This window comes from Cyprinus carpio, chromosome A20 (assembly GCF_018340385.1).
Source record: "Cyprinus carpio isolate SPL01 chromosome A20, ASM1834038v1, whole genome shotgun sequence".
In the NCBI taxonomy this organism is placed as follows: domain Eukaryota; kingdom Metazoa; phylum Chordata; class Actinopteri; order Cypriniformes; family Cyprinidae; genus Cyprinus; species Cyprinus carpio.
The window spans coordinates 25,661,409-25,689,385 of NC_056591.1; the positions used below are offsets into that span (position 1 = coordinate 25,661,409).

At 35.3% G+C, this 27,977-nt stretch overlaps 3 protein-coding genes across 5 annotated transcripts; 2 read left to right on the forward strand and 1 right to left on the reverse strand.

Moving 5' to 3' along the window:
• Positions 1-2,051: 2,051 nt before the first annotated feature.
• LOC109112849 (Golgi-associated PDZ and coiled-coil motif-containing protein-like) lies at positions 2,052-13,606 on the reverse strand. Of its 2 annotated transcripts, XM_019125736.2 has the most exons (9): positions 13,070-13,606; positions 9,385-9,549; positions 8,395-8,418; positions 6,561-6,736; positions 6,262-6,427; positions 5,021-5,116; positions 4,752-4,916; positions 4,111-4,285; positions 2,052-2,942 (listed from the first exon to the last, which is right to left on the reverse strand). In XM_019125736.2, exons 1-9 carry the CDS (start codon positions 13,349-13,351, stop codon positions 2,824-2,826), a joined length of 1,368 nt encoding a protein of 455 aa, XP_018981281.2. In that variant the 5' UTR covers positions 13,352-13,606; the 3' UTR covers positions 2,052-2,823. The 2 variants fall into 2 exon arrangements, with proteins under 2 accessions (XP_018981281.2, XP_042634336.1); XM_042778402.1 differs by lacking the exon at positions 8,395-8,418.
• A 696-nt stretch (positions 13,607-14,302) lies between these two features.
• Positions 14,303-16,529, forward strand: LOC109113102 (nephrocan-like). 2 transcript variants are annotated; one of them, XR_006162821.1, is made up of 3 exons: positions 14,303-14,955; positions 15,018-15,373; positions 16,000-16,529. XR_006162821.1 is itself a non-coding variant. In XM_042778413.1 (2 exons), the coding sequence occupies exons 1-2, from the start codon at positions 15,351-15,353 to the stop codon at positions 16,352-16,354; spliced, it is 378 nt and encodes a 125-aa protein (XP_042634347.1). In that variant the 5' UTR covers positions 14,303-15,350; the 3' UTR covers positions 16,355-16,529. The 2 variants fall into 2 exon arrangements, 1 of the variants encoding a protein (XP_042634347.1); XM_042778413.1 differs by having other exon boundaries at positions 14,303-15,373.
• A 761-nt stretch (positions 16,530-17,290) lies between these two features.
• LOC109112841 (NUS1 dehydrodolichyl diphosphate synthase subunit) lies at positions 17,291-25,133 on the forward strand. Its single transcript, XM_019125726.2, has 5 exons — positions 17,291-17,839; positions 19,188-19,319; positions 20,131-20,283; positions 21,293-21,392; positions 23,977-25,133. The coding sequence occupies exons 1-5, from the start codon at positions 17,491-17,493 to the stop codon at positions 24,065-24,067; spliced, it is 825 nt and encodes a 274-aa protein (XP_018981271.1). The 5' UTR covers positions 17,291-17,490; the 3' UTR covers positions 24,068-25,133.
• Positions 25,134-27,977: the final 2,844 nt, after the last annotated feature.

Genomic DNA, 27,977 nt, shown 5'->3' on the forward strand with positions numbered 1-27,977 from the left:
GGGCAAAACATATAATGCAAATGTAAAACGATTATTGAGAGATGAACGTAAGTTTTACGTATCGAACGTAACACAGTAATCTGAAATGTTTTGTGCTTGTTCTGTCAAGCTGTACTGCCACCTCACGTTTAAATGAGTTACTGCAACTGCACCCCAACAAAATGCACGAAGCTCTGGGCAAATAAATTTAAGTTTATTGAAACATTTCATGTCATACAATAACTACATATGGAACATTTATTCCCAATCTCCCTATGACATTTCCCATGACACTGAAAAAACAGAACAGAGTTAACAGAAAAATAATCACACAAAAAAAGAGGATTGGCTATAAAAAGGAGAAATGTTCCTCCATGTCAAAGTTGCATCTGTGCGGTGCCATGCCCTGGCAGTTTGGAAGCATTTCATCTCACAAACCATCTCCCAAGATGATCTTATCAGTAACAAGAAAATAAAACTAACAACAGTCCCCTGAACCAGCCCACATACTGATAAGAGAAGACCTTACGGCCAAAAGAGCTGATTGTCCCGACTGCCCTCATCTGCCTAACATCTACAAACACCCATGACAACTACCGTGTGAAGCAAATAACTTATGAATATTTGATATTTACCACTCAAGCTATGCTTCCTTGCTGAAAAACCTGCTTAAACCAGCCTAAGACCATCTTAACCACCAAGCTGTTTTTCTTTCAGCGGGGTAAAGCAATAGGGAATGTTTTATTGCTATGCAGCCCATGTTTTATTTAAATATAATCAACGTACAGACATTCAGAATGGAGCATTAAATGACGAGAATGTGATAAACACCTTTCTGAAAATGCTAACAGATTGAGAAAAGTGATATGTTAAATAACTCAATGGTAGGAAAGCAACACTGATGATTATAGGAACTCTTCTAGTGATCTATACAGTAATCATCTTACAATTCACAGATTTTGAGGCACTACAGCCGACTCTACCGAGAATGAATATAGGGCAAGTTAATTGTTGAGAATCCTCATCCTCAATATCTGCACACTTTTAGGGTTTTTTTTTTTTCACAGAATATAAAGAGTAAATCGGCTTGGATTAAACACGCTATGCTACATCTCTGTGTAAAAATGCAAGTACACTTCCCTAACCAGTTCATATCAGTATCTTCTCTAAAGACACTGTTAATACAGTAGGTTCAGTGGCACTATCAGGTCTAGATGGACATTGTTCAGTAAAGATGTTTAAAAACACCTTGATAGATATGTAAGGGTGGATATCACCTAGATATCACACTAGGTCACATTTCACCCTAAAATAAATTAAAATGAAAAAGAAAAAAAAGGTACATGTGTGTGTATGTATGTGTGTGTGTGTGTGTATTATATATATATATATTACATATATACACATATATATACATATATATACATATATACATACACACATATATACACACCACATATATATATATATATATATATATAACACCACACATAATATATATATATATATATATATAATATATATATATATATATATATATATATATATATATATATATATATATATATATATATATAGACATAGGGCTGCACGATTAATCGCATGCATTTGTCATGCGTGTCTCATCAGTAAAGCTGGTTCTATGATTAGCGGTAAATATCCGTCACGTGTTTTCAAATGCACTGGGAGTTCATACACAGAGCCGTAGTTCACTAACAAGCTACCACGTGTTTTCAAATGCACTGGGAGTTCATAATCTCAATATGAACAGAATATTGCGTAGCTTGTCAGTGAAGTACGGCACTGTGTATTAACTGCCGCTCCCGTTTGAAAACAGGTGACAGACATTTACCGCTAATCACGGAACCGGCTTTACTGATGAGACACATGACAAAATGCATGCGTAATCGTGCAGCCCTATACACACATACACATACACATATACATAAATATATACAATATACATATACATATACATATGATTATTCTTATAGTGCTCGTCACAGCTGATTACATACTTATTTTTTTTTTTTTCTTTTCTTTGGGATAAAATATGACCTGGATATCTTTTCTTTGAAATCCACCCCCAAATTTATTGTGGACCAACTAAATGGCACCTCTCCCCTTCTGTTCTTGCACTGTTCGTGAAGTAAGCAATGAAATGAAAGCACATGGATGTTAACTATTAGTGAAACATGCTGTGTCATTTCTGTCCCCGTCCCCTCCTGACCACCCTGTGAGCAGAACAGGAAGCAGCATCATCCTGTTTGCCTTCGCTTTAGTTTAGAGCAGCTAAGTACAGGATCACATTAGGCTAAAACACAGAGGTTAAAAACAAAGTGCGTACATTTTGAGCAAACAGTAACTCATTGCTATATCCATCTACTTCAGTACAAGAGAAGAAGAGTGAATCATTAAAGTCGGAGCCCTACATTTGAGCTCAAATTCAGCTCACCTACAGAGGGTCATTAAATGCACAGAGAGGTTACATAAAAGAGGAAATCAACTCTTATATCATATAATTCCATCCCATCACTTTACTCGTCTATGTAAATTGTCATAGTTTCTTTACAAATATAAAGCAAGATGGTGACATACATTTGCAAACAATCCTTTGTGGCCACTGAGTAACATTATGTCCTCTTCTCTCAGTGTTTCTCAGTGGTTCATCCATTTCCAGTGGACACTGAAGCAGGCTGTTCTCCAAACGGCATAAAACAAGAAGAATCTGGTATGTTACATATTATACATGTGCAGACTTAATCTCTTTCTGGTCTCTGTCTCTGCGCCTGACGCTCCTCTCTCTCTCTCTCCTCTCCGGGATCCTTCTGTTTGTCTGGAGATCTAAGAGGAACTTTCTGCAGACTCTGCTGTCTTGGAGGTCTTGTCGTCTGAGGGGCATTCACTGGACAAGGCGGCATCTCCATTCTCTGTTCTGTTGTTCACTAAGTGCTTCCCTACAGCTGTGAGGAGAAAGAAAAGCATTGGTGAGTTTAGATCAACTTCATAATTTTACATCAGGCATTAAATCATTTTATGATTAAACTGCTGCATATACTATAACAATATCATTGCATATAGTACAGTGCAAACATTTTGGGTCTGTTAGATTTTTTATTTTTTTTGGAAAGTAATTTATACTTTTATTAAACTGATCAAAAGTGACAGTAAATATATTTATGAATGCTGTTATTTTAAACTTTCTATTTATAAAATAATACTAAACATGTATCATGCTTTCCACACAAATATTAAGCAGTACAGCTGTTTTCAAGATTAATAATAATAATAATAATAACAATAATAAATGTTTCTTGAGCAGCAAATCAGCATTTCTGAAGTTTCATGTGACACTGAAGACTGGAGTAATGATGCTGAAAATTAATCTTTGCCATCACAGGATGAAATTACATTTTATAATATACTAAAATAGTAAAATGTTATTCTACATTGTAATAATATTTCACAATATTACTTTTTTTATTAAAATATTAAAACTATATTACTGCTTTACTATATTTTTGATCAAATAAATGCAGCCTTATAGAGCATAAGATACTTTTTTTAAATATATATTTAAAAAATTTTAGAGATCCCAAACAGTTAATATTAACAGGTTAATATGATTTTTTACTAATACATTTTGAATGTTTCAAGTTGCATTTTAAATAAACTTTAATATTATTAGTTAGCATTATTTTATATATTATAATATTTGTCCATTCATTCATATTTTTCTTATTGCCATATATTAGCATCAAAGATAAAAAAAAAATTAATTTAACAATATCACCATGAACTGACAATGAACAATAGAATAAGCTGAAATACAACAATGGCATATTTATAAATTTACATAAATTTAAATTTTTTTGTAAATTTGTATTTTAAAGTAACATTAACATTACTGTAGCATTAATTATTTATTCATATTTATTACTTTTTATTATTTATTTATTCATATTCATATTTATAGCCTTAGCATCAAAGATAAATAACAAAATGCATGAAATAAATTACAATGCAATATTAATATATTGTGAGCAAACAAAGAATGAATAACAGTATACTTATAAGTCTACACAGATTAATAAATGCTGTAAAAACTGTTAATTAATTTAATACACTTGCCTTGTAGGGATGCGGGGTCGGCAGTGCCATTGTTGTGACCGGCTCCTGATGCCTCCTCCAGCTCGTCCAGGTACAGACGGTAGCGGTGTCCGCTGTCATCTTCATACTCCACGTTCTCATCATCAGAGTCCACCTCTGGAGCCACGTAGACCACCTCAAACTCGATTTCCCCCCTCTGCAGAAAAGTAAAAAAAACTGTGACTGTCTGGAAGTGTGGGGGTGTGTGTGTGTAAACATGTCAGTTGTGTTTGTACCGGGAGGTAAATATAACCTTTGGTTGCTCACACAGAGCTATCATATGACTTCAGAAGTCATATAAACCACTTATGATTCATCTATGGTGCATTTATTAAGTCCTCGTTCACTTTCATTAAACTGGAAAGAGTGACCACCTTCTGTGTTCAACAGAAAAGTCGTCAAATGGGTTTGGAACAACATGAGGAAATGACAATTTTGAGTGAACTATTCCTTTAACGGTTATGTTCTCTTCAAAGCATTAGTAATTACACCTCACAAGCCCAATTAAAGAGCGTCTTAACCTTTGGGAGGTTCTTTGTAGGTGTTAGGATGGGATTTAAATATGGTTCTAATAATAAGTTATAGGTTATAGGCCAGGCTGTAAACTGAAGTGTGTCTCTCACCTGCTGTGAGAGGATGGTGACGGCCTCTTTATGCTTTGCGTCTCTTAGGTTGATGTTGTTGACGGCTAAGATGGCATCTCCCACGTGCAGTCCTCCGCAACGCTCTGCAGGCTGGGTGGGGTGGATTTCAGAGATGAGGATGGGAACACCATGCTCTTTCCCGCCCTGTATAAATTCCAATGCAAACATCAGATCAAGACTTTGATCTTTGATTCATCCATTGAAACCAGATGTATTAGCCTGTATATAAACTCAAAGGTTGAACTCACGGTAATGGAGATGCCAAGTCCTTCATGGTCTTCTTTGGTCAATACCACTTTGCGTATAGGGCCGACTCCCTGGGACTTTTTTAGAGAATCTGTGTCCTGGAGAGGTAAATATACATATATAAATATACATAATCAGGGACGAATCACATGAAAATAGTTCACCACCAAATCAAACAAACAATATAGCATATAAATAATTAAGCTTATTACATAGACTTTTGTATTACTTATATTGTGACATTATTTTCATATTTATAGTAGCCAGCTGTACTGTGGAAAAATCTCATTCCCGTGACTGACATTATATAGTATATTTATTATATGTGAGTCTATTTATTTTCAATATATTAAAATATATAATTTTAAAGACTAAATATTTTATATCATTTTAAATGAAGTATTTTTATCATTTTAAATGTAATATTTAATATCAATATTAATATTTGAAAAATCTTAATTTTATATTTAATATATTAATAATTTAAATATATACTTTTAAAGACTTTTAAATGTAAATATATAATATACTTTTAAATGTAAGTTAATATTAACATTTAAATATAATTTTCAAGATTCTTGATTGTCAGTGCAAAAAATCTTAATGGTTTTAACATTTTATTTTTAAAATTAATATTATTTATAAGTTTATTTGTATAGCGCTTTTCACGATACAAATTGTTACAAAAGAACTTTACAGAAAATTAAGTTTCTACAATATATTCAGTAGTAGCTTATCAGTAGTGACTAATTTTATTTGATTAATAATATTAATTTAAAATTAATTGTATTGTTTAATGCAAAATTTTGTCTTATTTAAAAATAAAAATAAATCAGTGTTATTTTAGTATTATTGATATACTACTATAGTTTTTATTATTTGTTATTTTATTTTTATATTTTCCTTTTAAGGTTTTATAATTTTGTTTTGTTTTGGTTATTTTAGTACTTAAGCTATATGAAAATTAGAAATGTTGATATGGCACCTAACTGAAAATAAGTTTTGATTTTTTTCTATTTTGTTTCATTTAGGTTTTGTATTTCTGTTTATGTTTTTTATGGTTTTGTTTTTGTTGGTATTGATAATAATTGAAATTAATTTTTGATTTTTTTCTCATTTTGATTTTGGGGTGAAATTCCCTAAAGGCACATCATTCTCTTGTCTAGTCAAAGGTGACTCTGATGTACCTTTTTTTGTTTTTTCTAGTCAAAGGCAATTGCAAATGACCTGTTGTGTGTCTTACATGCCCCACAGGTGATGGCAAGGGTTTTTTGGGATCATTGCGCCCCCTGCAGGCTCGGATCACCGTTTTGTGGCGGTGCAGGTGAATCTCAGCTTCAAGCTGGTTCCACAGTTTGTCATGAGCCGGTCCTTTCATGTCTCGCCCGAGCAACTGGATCTGCTGCACCCTGAATAAAGAGCATTCAGGTTTAAACTGACACCCAGAACTCTGTGACAGTCGTGGCTCTTTATGTGCAAGAAATCGCCACATGAAACCCAGATAATGGTCAATCAGAACAGATGAACAATGCAGCCTCTTACCTCCCAGCCAGCTCTTTGTCCAGATACTTGGCCGCCAGCCTGGCTCCATACACCTCAGCCTGTAGTACCGCAATGTGCCTGCGGAGGGCCTCGTTCTCTTTCTTCAACATCTTCACCTCTGCCTCCAACTTGGCCTCCTTCACTTTTTCTTTCTTACTGGCCTCCAGTTCCTTCTCCTGTGACGTAATCAAACAAAGACAAGAGGTGAACAGCTGAGCACCAAACCTTCTGACCATGTATGCATACTCATCTAGGGATGTAACGATGCACAGCGAGCCAGTTAAAATCGATACAAATATGCGAGTAATGAGGATTGTAATCACTGGAGATACTACACGAATCTTGATACATATATGTGACACTATATTTGGCTACACGCCACTTTCACTTTCATATTAAAGGGATACTCCACCCCAAAATGAAAATTTTGTCATTAATCAACCATATCGTTCCAAACCCGTAAAAGCTCTGTTCGTCTTCGGAACACAATTTAAGATATTTTGGATGAAAACCAGGAGGCCTGTGACTGTCCCATAGACTGCCAAGTAAATAACACTGTCAAGGTCCAGAAAAGTATGAAAGACATCATCAGAATACTCCATCTGCCATCAGTGGTTCAACTGTAATGTTTATGAAAGTGACGAAAACAAAAATAAGACTTTATACTTTTTGTCAAAGCGAAGTCTCCCCATATCAATGCTCTTCAAAAAGGATGCGCGTTTCTACTTATATTTCTTTGATTTGAAAGAAAACAATTCATCTTTGTCATACAGAAGAGCATGTCAACAGTCTTCTCTGTTAAATATCTTAAACTGTGTTCCGAGGTTTTAGGGTTTTTTTCGGGTTTGGGGTGAGTTGTTGGTGAGTGATTTTTGATTTTGTTTTGGTTTTTGGGTTTAGTATGTGTGTTCATAAGGTCTTTTCTGCTTTGTTCTTTTCGGGTTTGGAATCGGGAGCAGTGTACAGCAGTAACCAAGGGTTGTGTATAGTGAGTTTAGTTAATAGTTTTTTCACTAAATAGGACAAGAAACAATGGACCTACTTCACCATAAAAACTACAACTTCACAATTGTACATATGACAGGTGAGGTGAGAGCACAGGACAAACAAACACTCTAGCTTAAACATACCACTAAATGTGTGCGCATACTAGAGAATTGTAACAAATGTAGATTTAACATAAAAAAATACTACAAGTTCACCAATAGTGTGAAATGAAGCCACTTGAATGACATCTCTTCATTTGTTACAACCCCTGGAGTGAAAAATGACATCTAACATTGGCCATGTCCCAATACTGAACTTCAGGGCTGATATTGATTGGCTTGTAACAATAACTAAAGGTGTGGTCACATTACTGATATTTCAGTGAAATTTCGCAGGCAAAAAAGGTCTATCGGCAAAAATGCAGCAAACCAAGCAGCTTTCTTTTGGTCAATGTGATGAATTCGTTTGACCAACTTGAACTTGAGCGAAATCTGTGTAAGAAACATTTTCGCCCTCATGTGAAACGGCAGATTCATATTTAAAATACTGGATATCGCCCACAAAATTTCACCCAATACCAGAAAATGGCCACACCTCAACAGCTTGTGGTGGCCGATACTGGTTGTTTTACTTTTTCATTTTAACTCCATCAGTTGGTTCAATTTTCCAAGGTTTCAGCGAATAACGTATCGGCTACCAATATATCACTCACCTCTAGCTGTTAATCTACTAGTACACAAAAAGATCACAGTTGTTCATTAGGGATGGTTAAAGCAGGCAGCATTAACAGAGGGAAAAAGTAGAGTTAGACGGGACACACACTGACTCAAAACAATGCAAAACTTACCCTGTCCTCCACTGAAGGCACAGGTTAAAATTGAGAAGAAAAACAGAGGGTCAAAGGTTAGAGAAGTAGGGTTAAACAGGAAGGCCGGTTACAGAAGCATCATCGGTTATCCTTACATCAGCAGGGTTAAGTCAGGAAGACACAGAGCAGAGTGCCAACCCAACCAGAGCCTGTTAGTGTTCATTACAGCTGATTATGCAAAGATACTGCTATTACAACAACACCATCAAATGTCACAGCTATGCTACACAGTCAAAAGTATGTAGACACATGTACTAATTAGTGGACCGAGCTATTATAGCCAACTCGTTGTTTATGGCTGAATAAACTGAAGCATACAGCCATGTAATCCCTAAAGACATAGAAGTGTAAGATTACCTTTGCCATTACCTAAATTTTAAAAACACTAATAACTTAGTAACACTGTTAAATGTAATCTCTAGCAAAAATGTATATGCTCATATTGTGTAACATGGAATTTGGATATTCGCACATAGGGATGGTTGAGGCATCAATTCCAGTGAATGGAAAAGTAAACCTACAGCACAGATTGATTTTCACAGATTTTTTGCTAAACGGCATGACAATAATCCTGTATGCAAAACTGGTTCCTGGTTCATTTATTAATGCTTTTTCGAGATGGGCCTGAAGAAACTTGATTGGCTTGTTCAAAATCCCACTCAACTAGTTCATCTTAATCAACTAACATCAGAGACCTCCCTGACACCCCCGATGGAAGCAAATTCCTCCATTAGTGTTACAACAACAAATGACACCTTTCCAAAAAAGTGGTGACTGTTATAACAGTTCCAATAGTTTTGGAATGAGATGTTCGGTGATCAGGTGTCCACATACGTTCGACTACATAATGAGTTGACTATCCAGGTGGCCTTGATGCTAACACATTGATCTAGGTGTCCTACAAGCCATCTAGATATAAAACCTAGTCTTGGTTCTGCTACATTTGTAGGAATCTGGTGCTGTGCTTACCATCCTGTCCTTGATGGAGTCAGAGTCGACCGCCTGTCCGCCTTTGGCTTGGAGTTTGAGCTGCATGGCATGGAGTTGAAGAAGCTGTTCATGAACCTCCTTCTCCACCACAGCCTTCTCCGCCTGGACATCTGTCAGCTCCGACCGCAGGTCCACCAGCTGAGCCTGAAGCACATACACACATAGCCATCCAAGAATCATGAATCAAACTTGTGCTGACTCAAGAAGTGTCTGCGTATGAAGTATTGACCCATCCTTCTCCAATCCGGAATGGAGCAGACATACAGATTAACAAAAATATATAAATATGAAAATGAAGACAAATTTTTATCCTAACAGTCAAACTGCAATTTGTGGCTTTTTGAGGGACTAGACTCTGGACTAGCAATTAGTGCAATTCTTCTGGCATGTTGAGACATGCTGCCTATGTGATACACGACTTTAGTTCGTTGCTTGCTTGAGTCATTTTTTTTGAATGGTTAATTCAAAAATAAAAATTTCTGGAAAAAGATCATGCAGCTTTTCACTTCACAAGACATTAATTGATGGACTGAAGTGGTGTGGATTATCTGTGAATTATTGTTGTTTTTATCAGCTGTTTAAACTCTAATTCTGACGGCACCCATTCACTGCAGAGGATCCACTGGTGAGCAAGTAATGTTAACTTTCTCCAAATCTGTTTTGATGAAGAAACAAACTCATCTACATCTTGAATGACTTGAGTGTGAGTACAATTTTTGTTAATTTTTCTTTTATTTTTGGTTGAACTATTCATTTAAAATGAGAGAACGGAAAACTGAACATTTTATCTCTTCTTCACAATGAGATTTCTTTAACTCATGAGGCATTCCATAAAATTACACAGTCATGCATCTCCATTCCCTACATAGTACATTAATTGAGGATTTGCATATGATGTTACAGTCCTGAATGATACAAGAAACTACTTGAAATTCAATCTGACTGTTCGGATTTCATTAGAAAAATTGGATTTCAAATTGTGAATGTCGCTTGGACTGAGTTTTTTTTCCTGATCCACTTTGCACTTTTCCAAATAGATTTGAGACTGATATGCCAAATAATCTGTACAAAGACTATGTCACATTTAGTTCATCCTAGGATTATCCTAAACATAAACAAGCTTCTTTTTTTTTTTTTCAAAACTGTTCATTAAGTTTCCGCTTCCCTTCAGAAGAGCATACTCTCATCTGACACACTCATCACCAACCACAGCCATGGTGTATAATGACATCCCGTGCCCCACTGAAAGGCCCTGCCATTAGAAAGCAGCTCAATCAGCTTAAGTAAGGAAGCTGCATGAAGGGCATAAATAAATGTCCTCTCATAGAAGAACTAGCCTACTCATTTATTTATGCGCCCCGTCTCTTCTGGATAGCCAAGGTTAGCTGAGCGACTCTCATTTTCAGCAGCAACACAGCAGAGAAGGTTCAATGATCTGTCAGTAGTTGTTCTGAAACAAGTGCAGCAAGAGAAGTGAATCTAAACCCAACGGCCACTCTGAATACTTTAGATTCCCACTGCAGCCCCTCCCAATAAACAGTGACAGTCTTCTTTAATGGTTTGTTGCTTTTTTTTTTTTTGTTTTATTTTTTGATGTAGAGGTTTTGTATGATGTGCTTCAGTGACTAGGAACATCTATCTGAATGTTCATGTCTGTATTGGCAGCGTTTTAAATGGCATTCATTTCCAAACACAACATTTCTAGAAATACATTTGCTGTGAAAACTTTTTAATATCTAATGCACAGCACACTAATTAAGGCACCCCTACTAAAAACATAATTCGAAATGACAAAAAAATGAATCGGTATAATAAATCCCTACTAAAAAACCTGCTTCTTTCAGCAATGCGTCACATTACGGGTTGACAATGCAGTTTTATTTTGACTGTAAGTAGTCATGTTGGTATATTATCTAACAAAGATGTACTATGGTATTATCATGTTTTTTCTGGAACCCCATGCTAAGGGTTTTGGACTTGTACTATGTTAACACCACGGTGTTATTTGAAGTTCAGCCTCCCACACAAATATACCGGTGAGTCACTACAGTTGAGAACCTGTTATCTCCTGGACACAAGTGAGTCCTCCACAGCAAAGACGAATCATTTCCCTTGTGGAAGATTATCCTGCTTTTCAAATTGGACTGTAAGCTTTGATAAAAAGCCATTAACAGATTTGAAAAGTGGTGGGAAAAGCAGATTACCCCGAGCTGGTCTACTGAGAAGCCAGAATCTGCTAACACACAGACAAGATGCCAATTATCCAAACTGTGTGACAGAAAAATCACAGGATAGCGGAGCTCAGCAGCAGCAATACTTCATGAAAACATGACCTGGCACATTAGTGCGTGTTATGCTGTTGCTAAAGTTAAGGGATCATTTATGTGATGCACTGCAGTCAGTTTAAACAGGAGAATGACCAGTCTAAGCAGGTTTAACAGGTTTTTATATGCCGTCCCCCTAGTTTTGTGACTACGCCAACACGGTTTACACCATATGCAAAGCATTTCCTGTGGATAAAGAAATCTGCTACTGAACTGGCAACTTTTAATGTTTGTTTATGCAGCTGACATCCAGATACTGCCATCTGTGTGTCCAGAGAAAAATGAAATGAACAAAACGACAAGTGCATTAATTTCTAAGCACATATGCATTATTTATCAGACAGCCTACAAGAAGTGATGAACATAACAGGCCATTTAGTTACATGAGTTCTTCTAATTTTTAGCCAATACAGTTTATTTTGACAATCCAAAGAAGCTCATTTGCCAATTTTTTCCTATTCAAATGTATTACTTTCACTCTAATATCCACAAGACTCATGTCCATCATGACAGCTTGCTTCGCGTAGGGGGTTTTCATCACCCTGTTGGGTTTACTGTGCAATAATAACCAGATTAACTGCATTGTAAGCCTTACTTATTGACCGAGAGCAGCACACTGTAATTACGTACAGTTGCAAATTTAGAATCATCTTTTAAGTTGCACAAAAGCTTTGCTACATGGAATGAAAAGCTCATGTTTATGCAATGAGAACATTACTGAAACAAAATACCAGGATGCAAATGAATAATTCAGAATGCAAATGATGCACTGTTGACATCTATACATGCAATCTTTCAATATTATTGAGCAGTTTTCATTTCAAAGGTTTTTTTTCTTTCAGAAGAAACAATTTACAGTCAGTTAAATCTTGCAGTGTATTTTAAAACTGAAACCACTATAGAAATTTCCATGACATATTGAATTTCCATTATTTTTTAAAGGTGTGGAAATTACACTTCAGAAACTCCCTGATATTTCCAAGTTTTCTAAGACCATGTGAATCCTGACCCTTTCAAAAAGTACCATGTATATGGTAGACAATACTATATTTATGTGCCGATGCTATATTTACATGGTACTTTTAGTGAGTGTAGATTGGTAGTAGTTCGAAATCCATCTGAAACAGCATGGAGCTGAAAATTCAGAGAATATATTTATATTCTATTTTTGCAAAATAAAATAAAAACAGTAAATAAAGATTTAATGTGTATAAGACACTAAGTACTAGTGGGTCAGTCCTTAACATTCAGATTGAAACATTCAAAAGACGATACATACAGTTCTATGCAAGTAAACTAAAGACTAACAACTTTACAAAATATCCATCTATCTTCCTCACCTCTAGTTTGTGGTTGAGCTGAAAGATGGTTTGGGATTTGTGACACAGCTGAGCAAAACACGAGCTGAGGCTGGTCATCTTCTGACGGCCCTCATATGTGATATCAGCCTGATCCGGGTCGATCTCTCCCAGCAACAGATCCACGTCCACAAACGCCTTGTCAAACTCCTTCTCCAGCACCTCCAGCCATCGGAACATGGACATGCCGGAGCCGGGAGACGAAGCGGGACCGGGAGAGAGGGCCAAGCCCGGAGATACAGCACCGCCGGCGGACGCAGACATCTTTAACGCGGATACAGGGAGCACACACAGATATTAACTTAGAATTTAATCCTTTACTCGGTGCGATCACCCGGCCGTTTAAGTTATATTAACAACTGACTTCCGAGGTGATAGAGCGAGAGTGATGATTTGTTTATATGTTTTCCGAGCTCTCTCATCTGACCAGGAAATCCGAGATCGGACAAGTCAGCAGCAGCGTGGATCGATTAGTTTGGTCTGCCACACGATGAGGCCGTCGATAGACGAGCGAATCGATTACTGAGCACGTCACTTCGTGGGAACTTAATATAAATACAGTAGTTATTATCCTATTATTAGTTGTTTAAATGTATATTATATTTGCAAGAGTTAATAAAGCCTATACACGCATGGTTTCTGTTATTAATATTGTTTAATAGTTGTAATATTATAGGAAAACCGTATAATTATGTAAGTCTGAATTAGAGAACATTATGATGAAATAATAATAATACCTTTAAACTAATTACTAGGGTTATTATTATTTACTACTTACTTGAAATAAAATAAAGGTTAGCTAACTGAATAAAAATCAAATAAAAAGGGCAACATTTCTCGTTTTAAGTTAGTTTAATTTGATTAAAAATAAAACTGAAAGAATATATGTGTATACTGAATGTATGTGTGTGTATGTGTGTAGAAAAGCACAACAAAATTACTAAAACTTTAAAAGTAAAATAGAAAATCTGAAAATAAAAACTTAATAAAAATATTAATAAACCTACAATAGTATCTCAGTGATACTAAATAACACTTCTATATCAAATGTTAAATTAATCGATTATGATATCATTTTTGGCTCAAATAACCAGAGATTTGTGATTATTTGCTGCACCACCCAACCTTTATTAATGGATGAATTTATTAAATAGAAGTATATAAGCAGATTCTATAGACTATCATCATCATCAATTCATTCAGGCATTGATTTATTGATTCATTCATTCCTGATGGATGAAATACATTTTTTCTTGTTAATTTTCTTGAAATTTTAGGTAAATTTTTTACATTTTGTACTATGTGATTTTTCTAATACTTCTAATACTATCATACCATCTATGATATCTATCTATCGATACCATCTAATTAAAGTTTTAATGATTATTATTCATGTATTCTTAGTGCCTGTTATACTAGATTTGAAACAGATTGTGTTATTTATAGGTCAGAGATTTTTCTGGTCTGCCAGGCCTTGAAGAAGTAGTTCTGTCGTCTGGTGGGATCGAGCCGATTGACACCAATGTGTTCAGATCTCACGTGTTGTTAAGAACTCTGGACCTTCAAAAAAACAGTTGGAGACAGCTTCCCCGGGGCCTGCCCTCTGGCCTGGAGATCCTCCATTTAGGCCACAACAGGATTCACAGCCTACAAGAGTCGCCCCTGGAGGGCCTCAAGAAGCTGTAGGTCCTGAACCTCCAGAATAACCAGATTAGCACCTTCTGCGCAAACACCCTAACATGACTTCAAAAGCTTGAGTGTCTTTATCTGGATGGAAATAAAATTGAATCAATACATGGCACCCCCAGGTTGCCCTTTCTAAATTTGCTTAGCATGGGAAGTAACAGGATCTCCTCCATATCATCAACGTTCTTCTCTTCACTGCAGCTTCTAAAAACATTAGATTTGTCTTCAAACTACTTCACCAAAGTCCCTCACGATCTTCCTCGGTCTCTGGTACATCTGAACCTGGACAGTATTCAGATCTGATAGCTGAGGAATCGTGACATGTCCCAGCTGCACAACCTCATTACCCTTTCAGGGCTAGTATCAGTCGACGGGGGTCTTCGTCTGCCTAATCTCTCTGTGTGCCAGTTGGCAGGAAACCAGCTACGAATACTGCCTGCTAGATTGACCCCTAAACTTGAAAAGCTGGACTGCAGGCAGAACAATATCCAGGAAGTCTCTTTTCAGCAACCAGCAGGGATGAAACTACTCAAACATCTCTTTTTGGAAAACAACTCCATCCAAAACTTTGAAGCCAATGCCCCTGTCCTCTGAAGTAAAGTCAGTCTTTGTTTTTTTATTATCATTTAAATAATACTATAGTTTTTATTTTATTTTATTATTTTGAGATTAATATTAATGAATATGATTAATATTAATTAATGACTAATATTAATATTTTCCAGTTTCATTTTAATTTCAGTTAGTAATTTTGGTATGTTTTTGCCTTTTTGTATAGTTTTTGCAGTTATATTGTCTTATTTTAGTTATTAAAATATATAAAATATTATCAAGTCATTACTAAATGAAAATCAGAAACATTGCCTTGGCATATAGTTGAAATAAAACACATTATTGCATGTTTTATTTTATTTTATTTTATTTATCGTTTATTTTATTTCAAGTAAGGAATTTATTTTATTTTATTTTTTATTTATGAGTTTATGCTTTTGTTTATTTATGCATTTATCTATGGATGTATTTATTCATTTACACACTTATATATTTATGCATTTATATATTTATTTATGCATACATACATTTACTATATTTATGCATTATGCATTTATTCATTTATTTTTGCTTTTATCAGACTGAATATGATGTGATTAATTGGTCGTGTTAAATGATAACTGTTTGATAACTGTTTCTTTTAATCAGTTGTTTTAATATTCTTTTCATACCAGCCTTCCAGAGACACCGGTCCATTTGGATCCGAAGGGAAACAACACTGACACGATACATGAACGTGAGCTGAAGCCTCTCAGGCGACTGCAGGTGTTAAATCTGCACAACAACAAACTCTCCACCCTGCCTGCATTGAACCTACCAAAACTAAAACTTCTATATTTGGATGGAAACCCGTGGCAGTGCAGCTGTGAACTCCTTGAGGTCAAAAAGGACCTTTTGGCACAGGATGTGGAAATCAGGCCTGATTTCTGCAGCGAGCCTGTCCATGAATCTCTTGATGAATGGCGAGCTTATGTACTGGCACAAGATATCTGTGAGAAGCAGACTAGGAAAGAAAAACTGAACACATAGACAACGAGGAATACGATGATTGTGATTTGTAAATGTAATCCTTACATATGAAGACATAACTGTAATGTTGTTCTGCCTCTCTGCATGTTTTGTTTCTGCCATCCCTTAAAAAGAATGAACAATAAATGATCACTGTTGTAGTGTTTTGTCCAGTTTGGTCACCATCAGAGATATGGACACCTTAAAATAAAATAAACTGTATTTGGATTGGAAAAGATGGTTTTCAGATGGTTTAATTTCATTAACCTCCAGAAAGAAATCATAAACAGACCCATAAAAAGACATTTATGGTCATAGTAACATATAAAAATATAATATAGCCTATAAATAATATTGAAAGTATTCATTTAATATATATTTTAATTTAATATTAATCATTTATATAAATTTTTTACACTTCATCTAATACAAATATTATATTTATATTATAAAATACAATAATATTATATATATATATATATATATATATATATATATATATATATATATATATATATATATATATATATATATATATATATATATATATATAAATCATAAAGTTTATAGTTGCAACGCTGATCCATGAAACACTGGCTAGTTAGTACGTGTTAAAAGTTGTTTTATAAAAACGTTTTATATATTCTATTAGATTAAGTAAAATCTGAAATGTATATCCGAAGTAAACATAATTTTATTGAGCTTTTTGTTTTCATGGATTAAATTAATAGACATTTAATAGGATTTACGCACATTCCATTTACCGGTACAGCTGCCAATCACATTAAACCATATCGCGTAAGGGTGGTTTTTGATTTATTTTGATCTGAAATCAGCTGCAAATGTCCTTCTCCCGCTTTAGCACTTGCGGGGAAAACGTCACAACCGATCCCAGACCAGCGATTAGAGTGACGGCCGAACGCTCTGTCAGCCGTCCAATCAGAGAGCTCCATGTCACACAGCAGCGGGTTCAGAGTGGAAAGGTTGGCAGGACGAAGAAATGGCAGCCGTCGCGCTGCGGTGTTGGCAGTGAACAAAATGGCAAATTTTTCGATAGACCACCGCGCACGCATACACAGTTTACTTTAATATGAGGAATTTACTTCAAAATCCCATAGCTATATTCAAATTGGAACGCGTTTAAAAGACTTTAAAGCATGGCTTTACTGAATGAGATGGTGTGGCGCTTTTTGCACGCACTGCTCTATGTCCAGCGCGCGCTGCTCGCCTGGTTCCGAGTCCATATCTGGAGATGGAAACGGGCCGTGCTGGGATTGTTACTACCCCTTGCCCTCGGCTTTCATAATCCGAAAAGGGCTGGACCCATAGGCAAACGGACCAGCCGCCGGGTTCGCTGGGGAGCCGATGGCAGGACGCTAGAGAAGCTGCCTCTTCATCTGGGGTTATTGATCACTGAGGAGGAGATCCAGTTCACCGACATCGCCAATCTAGTGGTCTGGTGCATGGCAGTGGGCATCTCATATGTCAGTGTTTATGATAATCAAGGTAAGACACATCGGGATTCTAATGCATTAAATAAAGAGAAGTGAATGATAGTCACATGCATCCAGTCACCTGCTGTTTTTTCAACCCATGACTTGAGCAAAGAGATCAATGCACGCACTTGATGTATTGGTGGAGTACTTTGTGTTCATTGCCTTTATGCCAAAGCTTCACTTTTTTTGCTCATATTGATGTCAGATATTATGGTTATGGTTATCTGTAATTATATGGGTCAAAGATGAGATGTCCCATTTGGGTTTCTGCATCAAATTAAATGTACAAGTGATTTTGTATACATACATAAGAAGTTTATATACATAAAAGGGATTTTATACACATTAAAGTGTCTACTTTAATGTTTCAAATAACTTCTTTGATTATAAAATGTCAAAATATGGGTGAAATAATCTTCCATGATCATTCAGCATAACATATTTAGACTCATATTCATAAAATATATAAAACAAAAATGTATATTTTATTATATTATATGTTTATTAAATGTATAATGTTTTAAACGAATAAAAACCTCTTACTTACAAATGTGTAATATAGGAAAAACATGTGACTTGCACCTAAACTTTTTTTATTCCTTGAGTTCAAGAGTGAAACTAGACTCAATAATACCGTTATTTTCATGAATAATTTTCTTCGAGCCCTTCGAAGGTTTTGAAATGCATATTAATCGAGCATTTTATTCTTATCTTTATAATTTAACAATCTGTCTGGTCTATTTTAAAACAGTCTCTTTCACCTTAATATATTTCTCAAATGATGTAAAGGAGTGTCTGATGTAATATTTTGCTTCTAACCTTTGACTGATATTTTATAACTGGTAAGGGTGAGCAGAAGTCTGGATCACATTACTAGTGATTCGTAATTTAAAGGTCATAAATTTTGTGTGGCCAAGAAATTTCCTTCGTTAGTCATTCATGCGACTGTGGGCTAAGTAAAACCGAGAAGTCAGTGGTTTTCAACTAGCCTAGTTTTGAATCAAGCTTTTTTTCTCTTCCCTTTTAAAAGTTGATGATCATATATTTTATTGTGTTTTATTATTTAACAGTGATTATTCCCTGTCAGAACAGAACTGTTTCCCACCCATTGAAAGCCACTGATCTTGAACCACATTGTCACATTGACATGTTCCTCAATTAGCCTAAAGTGTTGAGGGTCTAAATTTGTCTTCTGAAAGTGTGAGGTTTGCTTCTAGCATTTTTAGATTGATGTTTCTGATATAACGTGCTGAAGTCTAAGCTGGGTTTTATGGTTGTTTCCAACTAATATAACGAAAATGGAGGGTTTCTCTCTGAAACTATAGTGTCTAATGGGTGTGGGACGTCTTGTTTTGCAGGTGTGTTCAGGAGGAATAACTCCAGACTCATGGAGGAGATCCTGAAACAGCAGCAGGAGCTTTTGGGGATGGACCGTTCCAAATACTCGGTGGAGTTTATGAAGAACGGTGCAGATAAACAGGAGCATCAAGGTGAGGCTGAATTCCTGAGAAAATGACTGTTGCTTTTTGTTTGGGACGCCCACTGTGGGTGGACACCTGTACAAACAGGTTGGATAAGAATATTTTGTCTAGTGTGATTGCAGGTTTTTGTTCGTTTATGATCTCTGTAATGGATCACAGTGATTAGTTGTTTATACCTTTTATCTGTTTTCATGGCTTGGATTTGGAAAAGCAGGTTAATTCTCTACAGGCTTTGTGGGAAAATGGAGAATTATTTTTTTTTTTTGTCTGAAAAAAATTAATTGTTGCTGACCTCTGTAAGTCAGGAATTGGTTTTATTTTTCAAAATATGCCTTGAGCAAGTCATCTTTTTGAGGACCATATGGAACCCAATCCAGAGTGACACGGTGATACATAGGAAAACCTGTTTTTCATTGTTTAACTCCTAAGCTTTGTATATTTTAGAACTCCATAATAATAAGTGCTTTTTCTGCTGATCCAGTTGGATTAGTTGTTCATGCCGTAACATATTTATACTTTTCAAAAATTTGTGGTCAGTAAAACAACTGTTTTCAGAATTGATGATAATAAGAAACGTTTTCTGAGTACCAAATCAGCAGCTTTGTAACTTTGCGTAGGCTTGTTCACGAGATGTATTTAGCTCTGTCTCATCACACACATCTGACTTTAGCGGAAAGACTTCCTATTTAGTCACTTGCTCTGATTTACTCAATTTCTAAATGGAATATAGGCTATGCATCAGCCGGGTGTTTTAGTCTTTGTAAATGTTGTCCATATTTGACTTAATATAAATGAAAGTCATTTTTTGTGTCTTCTTTAGTGTTATCTTGTCAGTCAGTGGTGAAGGTCTTATCTCCAGATGATGGGCGGCTCAGTATCGTCCAGGCAGCCCAGCAGCTCTGCCGGGCCGTTGAGCAGAAGGAAAAGACATCCAAAGACATTAACGTCACTGTGCTGGACTCATTACTCAGAGGTGAGGATACAGCATGTCTGTTAGCTGACCAGCACAAACCCACAGTTAAATATGATATTCAGTCCTGTAATTTGATTGCAGTAAAAAGAGCACTCCGCATTGAGCCTTATAAATATGTTATGTATATAAGTGCTTAAGGACAAATATGTGTTAGTCTTTGAAAAAATTGTGCAACCACAGGTTGTATTAGAAGAAACTTTTCTGCATAATTGAAAGTGCTTTCTATTATTTTGACAAATAAATAAAATTAAGGATCCGATCAATTATTTTCCTTTCTTCGGTGAATGCTGCTAGGGATTACAAGTGAAGAAAAGGAGAATTTATTTTTATTTCTTCTTCAAAGTGCCTTATGAGGGACTTATGAAATAATTTATGGGATTATTTTTTTGTATTGTATTGGTGTTGTCTTTGTCACAGTACAAGAGCAGAATAAATAGAAAGACTTTTAAAGCTGTGAAATCTGATAATTAAAAAGTATATCTTATATTAAACACATTGAAAATGCCAAACAGTATAATATTTCACAGACTATTTATATGGCAATTTGACATTTCTTTATAGATTTCTTTATAGACACTTTTTTTTTTTGTGACTGAATCAATTAAATAAAACTTAGCCGTTTCACTAAACTCACTCTTGTAGATTGACATTTTCATAAATATTGGGTCATAATATTAAATTTTAATAATATAAATTATATTATATATACTTAATTGTATTACAAGATATTTATCTTAATATTTGTTATTATTTATAATAGTTACAGTAATGTATCAAACCAAAATCTGCTTACAATAATAGAATAGTATATATCTGTATCAGGAACATGATGATGTCAGATGACAAGAGGCAGATCAGACAGATCTGTTATTCAGGACCCTTTTCGCTTTTTCCATGGTCTCCAGCATCTTCTCAGCTGCCAAAAGAGTCTGTAGTGTTCTCATTATTCATCTTCAGAAGCTCCTCAGGGTTTTTCCACTGATGCCTGTTTTTTTTCCCCCCTGTGCAGAGTCAAAGAACATACCAGACCCAGACCTGGTGCTGAAGTTCGGCCCTGTGGAAAGCACACTTGGATTTCTTCCCTGGCACATCAGACTAACAGAGATTATGTGAGTATGTGTATGCATAGATGTAACTGAGCAAGCACAAACTGTACAGAATACAGGCAAGTTCTTAAACCATAAAACAAGTTTTGTTTTGTACAGAACATTTGACGTTTTCTTCTTTTTGGTCCTTTCCTCTGGCTTTCTGCACGTCTTAAAGTCTTAATTTGTTCATTCACATATTAAGGGCTTAAAAATGTCTTAAGTCGGAGCAGAATGTCTTCAATTCATAAAGTCGTTGCATTAAATGTTGCATGCATTGCAAAAAAAGAATATCTATTTTATATACTTCAATATATTTTTCCAATACAAATATCTAAACAGCCTTAAATCGAAATAAACTTACTAGATGCAAAATGAAGTCTTGTTGTCTAAGACATGGAACAAAGTGAGTTCATGCTTCAAACAAGAACAAGATGGTATTCTTTAAAGCACAGTGGCCTTCAAAAGTCCACAATAGATGTCTTAAATTTAAAATCAAATTTAAACCTGGAAATAAAGTGAAAATGTACAACAAAGAAATAATCCCTGTCAAAAAATGAGGGATTGGTAGAAGTGTGTGCTTTGACATAATTACGTTCATACTTCTATGAGTGTGCGTCAGTGCGTACGGTGGCATTTTTCCTGGCAGTTTACTTAAATCCTTTCGCGTGATTATCAGCACAGATTAACAGCTAAACCTGTCCACGCTGACACACTTATCTCTGGAAGCTTTGGAAGTGTGTGTGATGACGTGAACAGCACTGTGAGATCACTGCACACATGCAGACTTTCAGCACATTGCATCATACAACCATCACCAGAGTCCTGCAGTGTGACAGACTACATCTTAACTGTTTTAAACGCCAGTTTCTGGCCTAATTAATATGCATGGAGTTTTTACCATATCAGATTGTGAATGATAAATGCGCTGTAGCTAATATAATTAAAGGTTAAACAAATGTAAGGCATGTACACAAAGCAGCTCAAAATACACTTTTCGTTCTATATATATTTTAACATAAAATCTTGATGTTGGGTGAAAAAGCACAAATTCATATGCTTCCACTTTTAAAATTATATAACACATCCTGTCGATTTATCTTAAGAAGCAGAATTTAATAGAGAAGGAAACCTGTATTTTTCCTTTTCAGTGATAATTGCAAAATGTATTGAACTAATGCAAAACGTAAATTTGCATTGTCCGGTTTTTGTGTTTCTCTGAGCTTCCACTAGATGGCAGTGTGTTTCTGCACAGATTCACTGCATTATAAGCAAACTCAGAATATATAGTTGTAAGTCTGAATGTAAAATTAAAAATCTTAGTATATAAACGTAAATAATGAATATATAGAAGTAAATCTGAATATATAGTTATAAGTCTGAATATATAAATGTAAATTCCAATATGTAGATGCAAGTCTGAATATATAATATAAATGTAATTTGTGAAGATATAGATATTATTCTGAAAATATAATTGCAAATCAGAATATATAATTAAAAATCCTGAATATATAAATGCAAATCTGAATATATAGGCTATTCTCTACATCTCAATGTAATTATGTCTTATGCCAGTAGACAGAAGTTCTTAACTGATTTTTTCTTTAAAGAAGTCAGTGACGGTGTTATTACCTAGCTTTCTAGACATTTCAACATGGCTGAGAGGGCTGAAACAATCTGCTTACAAATACTTATTACAAATACAAATACATTAATTAATATAGCACAATGTCTCCATTGATACATGCACAGGATGTATAGGCATACCGTTTTCATAAAAAAGCATTAAGAATGTTCAGGCTTATAACTATATATTCAGATTTAATTGTGTATATTAATTAATTATTTACATTTATATATTCATATTTGTAAAAAATATTTTGATTTATTTCTATATATTCACAATTTACATTTATATAATCAGACTTTATATAGTTATTTCCTGTTTGGCGCTTCATAGTCTTCTGAGCATTGGATGGTGTTTGTCTGGTACCTGATAACACATCTGTAGTCTGTTAATAAGGGCTGTTTAAAAAAAAAATTACTTTTTGATTTTTAAAAGTTTAAGTGATTGCACAAAATTGATTTACAATTATGCACCTACATTTCAAGTATATAGTTAGCTACATTTTAATTATATCAGCTCAACTACCCTGAGGAAACTGAGATAACCCAACCACGTTTAATCATGTTCATTCCACCAAAATGAAATGTGTGCATTTGGAATAAAATCAAGTAGTAATATTTTATAGAGAATGAGGACTTTTATATAGCAAGGGCACATTTATTTGATCAAAAATTACATTTTTAATGTTGAAAATTCTATTTTAACTAAATACTGTTCTTTTGGATCCTGAAAAAAAACAAGTTGTTGCTTAATATTTTTGTGAACACTTTTCAACATTGATAATAATAAGAAATGTTTCTTGAGCAGTATATTAAAATAGAAAACAATTATTTTAAATTGCAGTAATATTTAACAATATTTTTTGTGTATTTTTGATCAAGTAAATGCAGCCTTGGTGAGCATAAGAGAGGTTCTCTCTTTTTTTTTAATGTCTTTATTTAAATTTAATTTAAATTTTTCTCTCCTCTCCACCTGTAGCTCCATGCCGTCCCATGTAGACGTCTCTTACGACGACCTGTTTGGTGCTCTGCAGCGCTATGCGATGTGTGAGCAGCGGCTGGGCAAGTGAGAAAGAGACGACAGAGAGCAGAACAGAAGGAACTGAATGAGCGAGAGGGGATGGGGGCGGTCCGTCCCTCTCTTCATGTTTACAGTACAAGCACTGGAGCCTCAATGCCAGCAACCTGCTGCTGCCGCTCTTTTCTGCCTGGATCATCTCTGCTCTTCTCTGCCAAGGCCTGCCGGGCATCTCTCTGTGTGTGTGTGTGTGTGTGTGTGTGTGATTATACTTGTGCATTTTTGTATGTGTGAGTCTCTCATGAGTACGAAAATACATGCAGAAAAGGACACAAGCGCTGCCCTGCAATGTGCCCACCAGCAAGCCGCTCACTCAAGGAACTTGGATAGCCATATAGTGTAAATTTTTGTGTTTTACTTTCCCGTACCTTTGGACACTTTGGAATGGTGGCAGTTCGTAAAAGTGCACTGAAGTTGTGCAAAGTCATCCGTCTTGCATAGTGTGACTTCACAGCAAGCGAGAGTCCCTGGACAGGGAAATGTGCTCGTAGTTGAACAGCTGCTTTCAGATGGCGCAAACGTGCGAGAGATTTCTATTCGATGAATCTTCTGCATGCCGAATCTATCTTACTGCAATGTCATGCTTCCATTAAGGCTTAACAAGCTATCTTAAACGGTTATGTGTGTTTATTCATAATTGTGTTGTATGAATGTGCACGTGCGTGCCACAAATGACAATAATTAGCATAAAACCCTGAAGTTTGTAATTCTAAGTGCGTAAATTGATTGTTCTACATCATTCCCCCTGAAAGCTCTCGCCATTTGTAATGGCTTCTGGTGCTAATTATGTTTTTATTTGATTTTTATTTGTCATCAGTAAATATCGTTTCATTCAGAAGTCTGTTATTTTTCTCTGTCAATGTCTCTATGCATCAGAAATGTTTCACATTAATATTTCGTGAGATCCGTGATTGTTTTTTTCATAAAATGCCACAGGCTTTTCATCGTTCTGCTTACCACAAGAAGTCTTAAATGTGTAATTCATGGGTTGCCGTTGGAAGGGTTGGTTTGCTAGTGTCCAGTGTGAATGTATAATAAACGTTACTGGAATCCTTTAACAGTAGTTGTATTCAGAGTGGTCTTGATTCTTCTGAGGTGAAGTCGAAATGAAAAAGAGGAATGATTTTTCTGTTGCGGCTTCACTCACACTTCCCGCTTCTGACTGGTGTGCGATTTTTTTTTTTTCCTTTAACTTCTGTGTGTTTCATCTGACAGTTCTTCATCTGACTGGCACTTTTATCCAAAGTGACTTGCGTTCAGGCTATATATATATTTTATCACTTTGTTCCTTGGGACTTGAACTCATGGTATTGGCATTTCTAGTGACATGCTCTAACAGTCACAGGAACTCTGCTGGTATATTGGCTACATCATAAATAATTCTTCTGCAATTCGTCTACCTTTTCATCCATTAGGTTTACATATACTGCCGAAATATACTGAAGACATCTCTTAGGCTCACCAAGGCTGCAGTTATTAATTAAAAACAGTTATATTGTTATATTCCAACCTGTCTGAAGCCATACAATATCTTGTGTGAGAGACGGACTGAAATTAAACTTACCCGAAATTGAAAATCCTGTCCCGACAGCTGTGCTCACATTCACTTCCATTATATTCAAAAGAGCAGCTTAAACTTAATGCGATAAATAACTCTGGCATGTGAGTTCTACGGAGTAAAATAACTAAGGTAGGTTTCAAAGGCATGAATAGATGAATTTACATTGTTGCGTGACCTGTCACTTTAAATTCACATTCATAGTTGTAATTGGATCATCAAAACTGAAGGATGGGTGTTGTCATAAATTCCTCCTGTTCTTATTAAACACCTCCATGTCCAAAAATGCAGCTTCTGAAGTAGTTCTCACGTTTATGTCAGTGAGGACAGGAGGTGTTATGAACATCTGGGTCACTGATTACATTGCTTCTGTTGGGTGTCATTCACTTCTCCTTTTGAAGTAAAAGACTGTGACAATAATGACTGTTTTGAGCACACCAAGCATACTGGAACTGGTTGCCTTTGAATTTTACCCTTCATTTGGTGGTTCAGTATCTGTTACTCATCTATGGTTGGCTATGTTCTGAGTTACTAAAATCTGCTTTTCATTTTCCCAATGCTCTCACAGGAGAAGTTTCATTATGATAGATTGAAAATATGTCGGGTTGCATTTTTAAAAGCATATCCGCCTCAGGAGGACAGAATAATGCTGGAAATTAACATAAATTTGGCATAAATTTAGATTTTCGATGCAGTTTGAAATGTACAAATTAATTCGGTCTTACATGTCTCTCATAATCTTTAATGTATTACATATTTTATTTGGAAAAGCTTTTTTTCCGTATTTATTTATTGCAAATTTTCATATCACTTAGATTTCTTTATATATATATTTTTTTTTTTTTCTTCTACATGAATGCATTTGGTTCACAAAGTGCACTTGCGAGCAAGAAGGGTTTATTGCCTTAAGCCTCTTACAGAATCTATTTTCTCTTTGTGTGTGTGTGTCTATAAAGAGTAAATAAAAGTGTGAGTTTCATTGTAACAATTTCATATAAATGGCTGAACATGAAATTCACGACAACTTTGAACTAATAGCTGCACTAAGCGGGACTCTTCTCAGAAAATGTTTGTCAAGATGTTTGGGAGTATCTGAAGAAAAAATAGTTGTGACCTGCCTCTAAACTTTAGGAAGAAATATTCTGTCTTGTATACAAGTTATCCTGATGGTGAGTAAATTTAAGGTCTTTTATGGAACTATGTCTTATTACAGTTTTTCTAAATTGCTTTGGCTCAATTCTCGAATGAATTTTTTTTTTCTTCCCGAAACAGAAAGTTCAGATCTCTGAACAATTAACTTCCTGTTCACGTTAGATTGGAATTTCTTATTGATTTGAGCAAATTGCAAATGCTTTGGCACATGTGTGCAAACAGTAAGTACAATTGTCTGCAGTTTGCACAACAACTAATTGCATATGGCTTGTTGATCAAAACTGATGAGTCGATTCACTTAAACTGTCAAACTCTTCACAACTTCTCAATCATTTTTCATCTTGTAAGCCATCACATTCAAAACAATCCATTCAATTATGAAAAACTGGTATACACGCATGTACTGTATATTCCATAAATATCTGACATTGACATTGTTTGTAATGTCTGCTAAATTGGCAAATGATAATTGCAATACAATTTGAATCAACCATTCAACCATTTAACCAATCAAGTTTGGGAGCATATATATGTAGATTGCCCACAGCACAATCACTAACATTTTTTGAGAATGGAGGACTTCCACAACCCTGAACTGCAGCAATATGCTCGTGGAAGAGCAATAATACGACGTGTAAGAAGAGTCAGAGTCTCTGATGAAATCAGAGCCACACTTGTGGATCATGTCATAAATCGTGTTTTTACAATGGAAGAGGCTGGTCGAAGAGTACAGTCTAATGTAAACTGGTCCACAGTGTCATCAATTGTGCAAACTTTTTGTAGGGAAAAAGGGTAAATATGTATTTTTTTTTGTTTTTTAGTATGTAAAGCATTTTATTTGTAAAGTGTTTTTTAAGTATGTATGGTGTTTTTTTTGTATATTCTATAGTATTGTAAAGGTAAATGGAGGTGTTTTTGTTTCAGCAGTATTTAACCATCAGCAAGAACAAGACATTTTTCAACATGGTCATAGCCAACAGTTCCATCAGGCTAAGAGAGATCCAAAGTGCAATCATAAATGACAATAATATCTTCGCAAATATAAATTCTGTCAGCATTTCCACCATAGACAGAGTTTTGAAAAGACATCAAATGACTATGAAACAACTCTACAATGTGCCATTTGAGAGGAATAGTGAAAGAGTGAAGGAGCTGCGGTACCAGTATGTCCAGGTAAACTATTGGTGTGCAC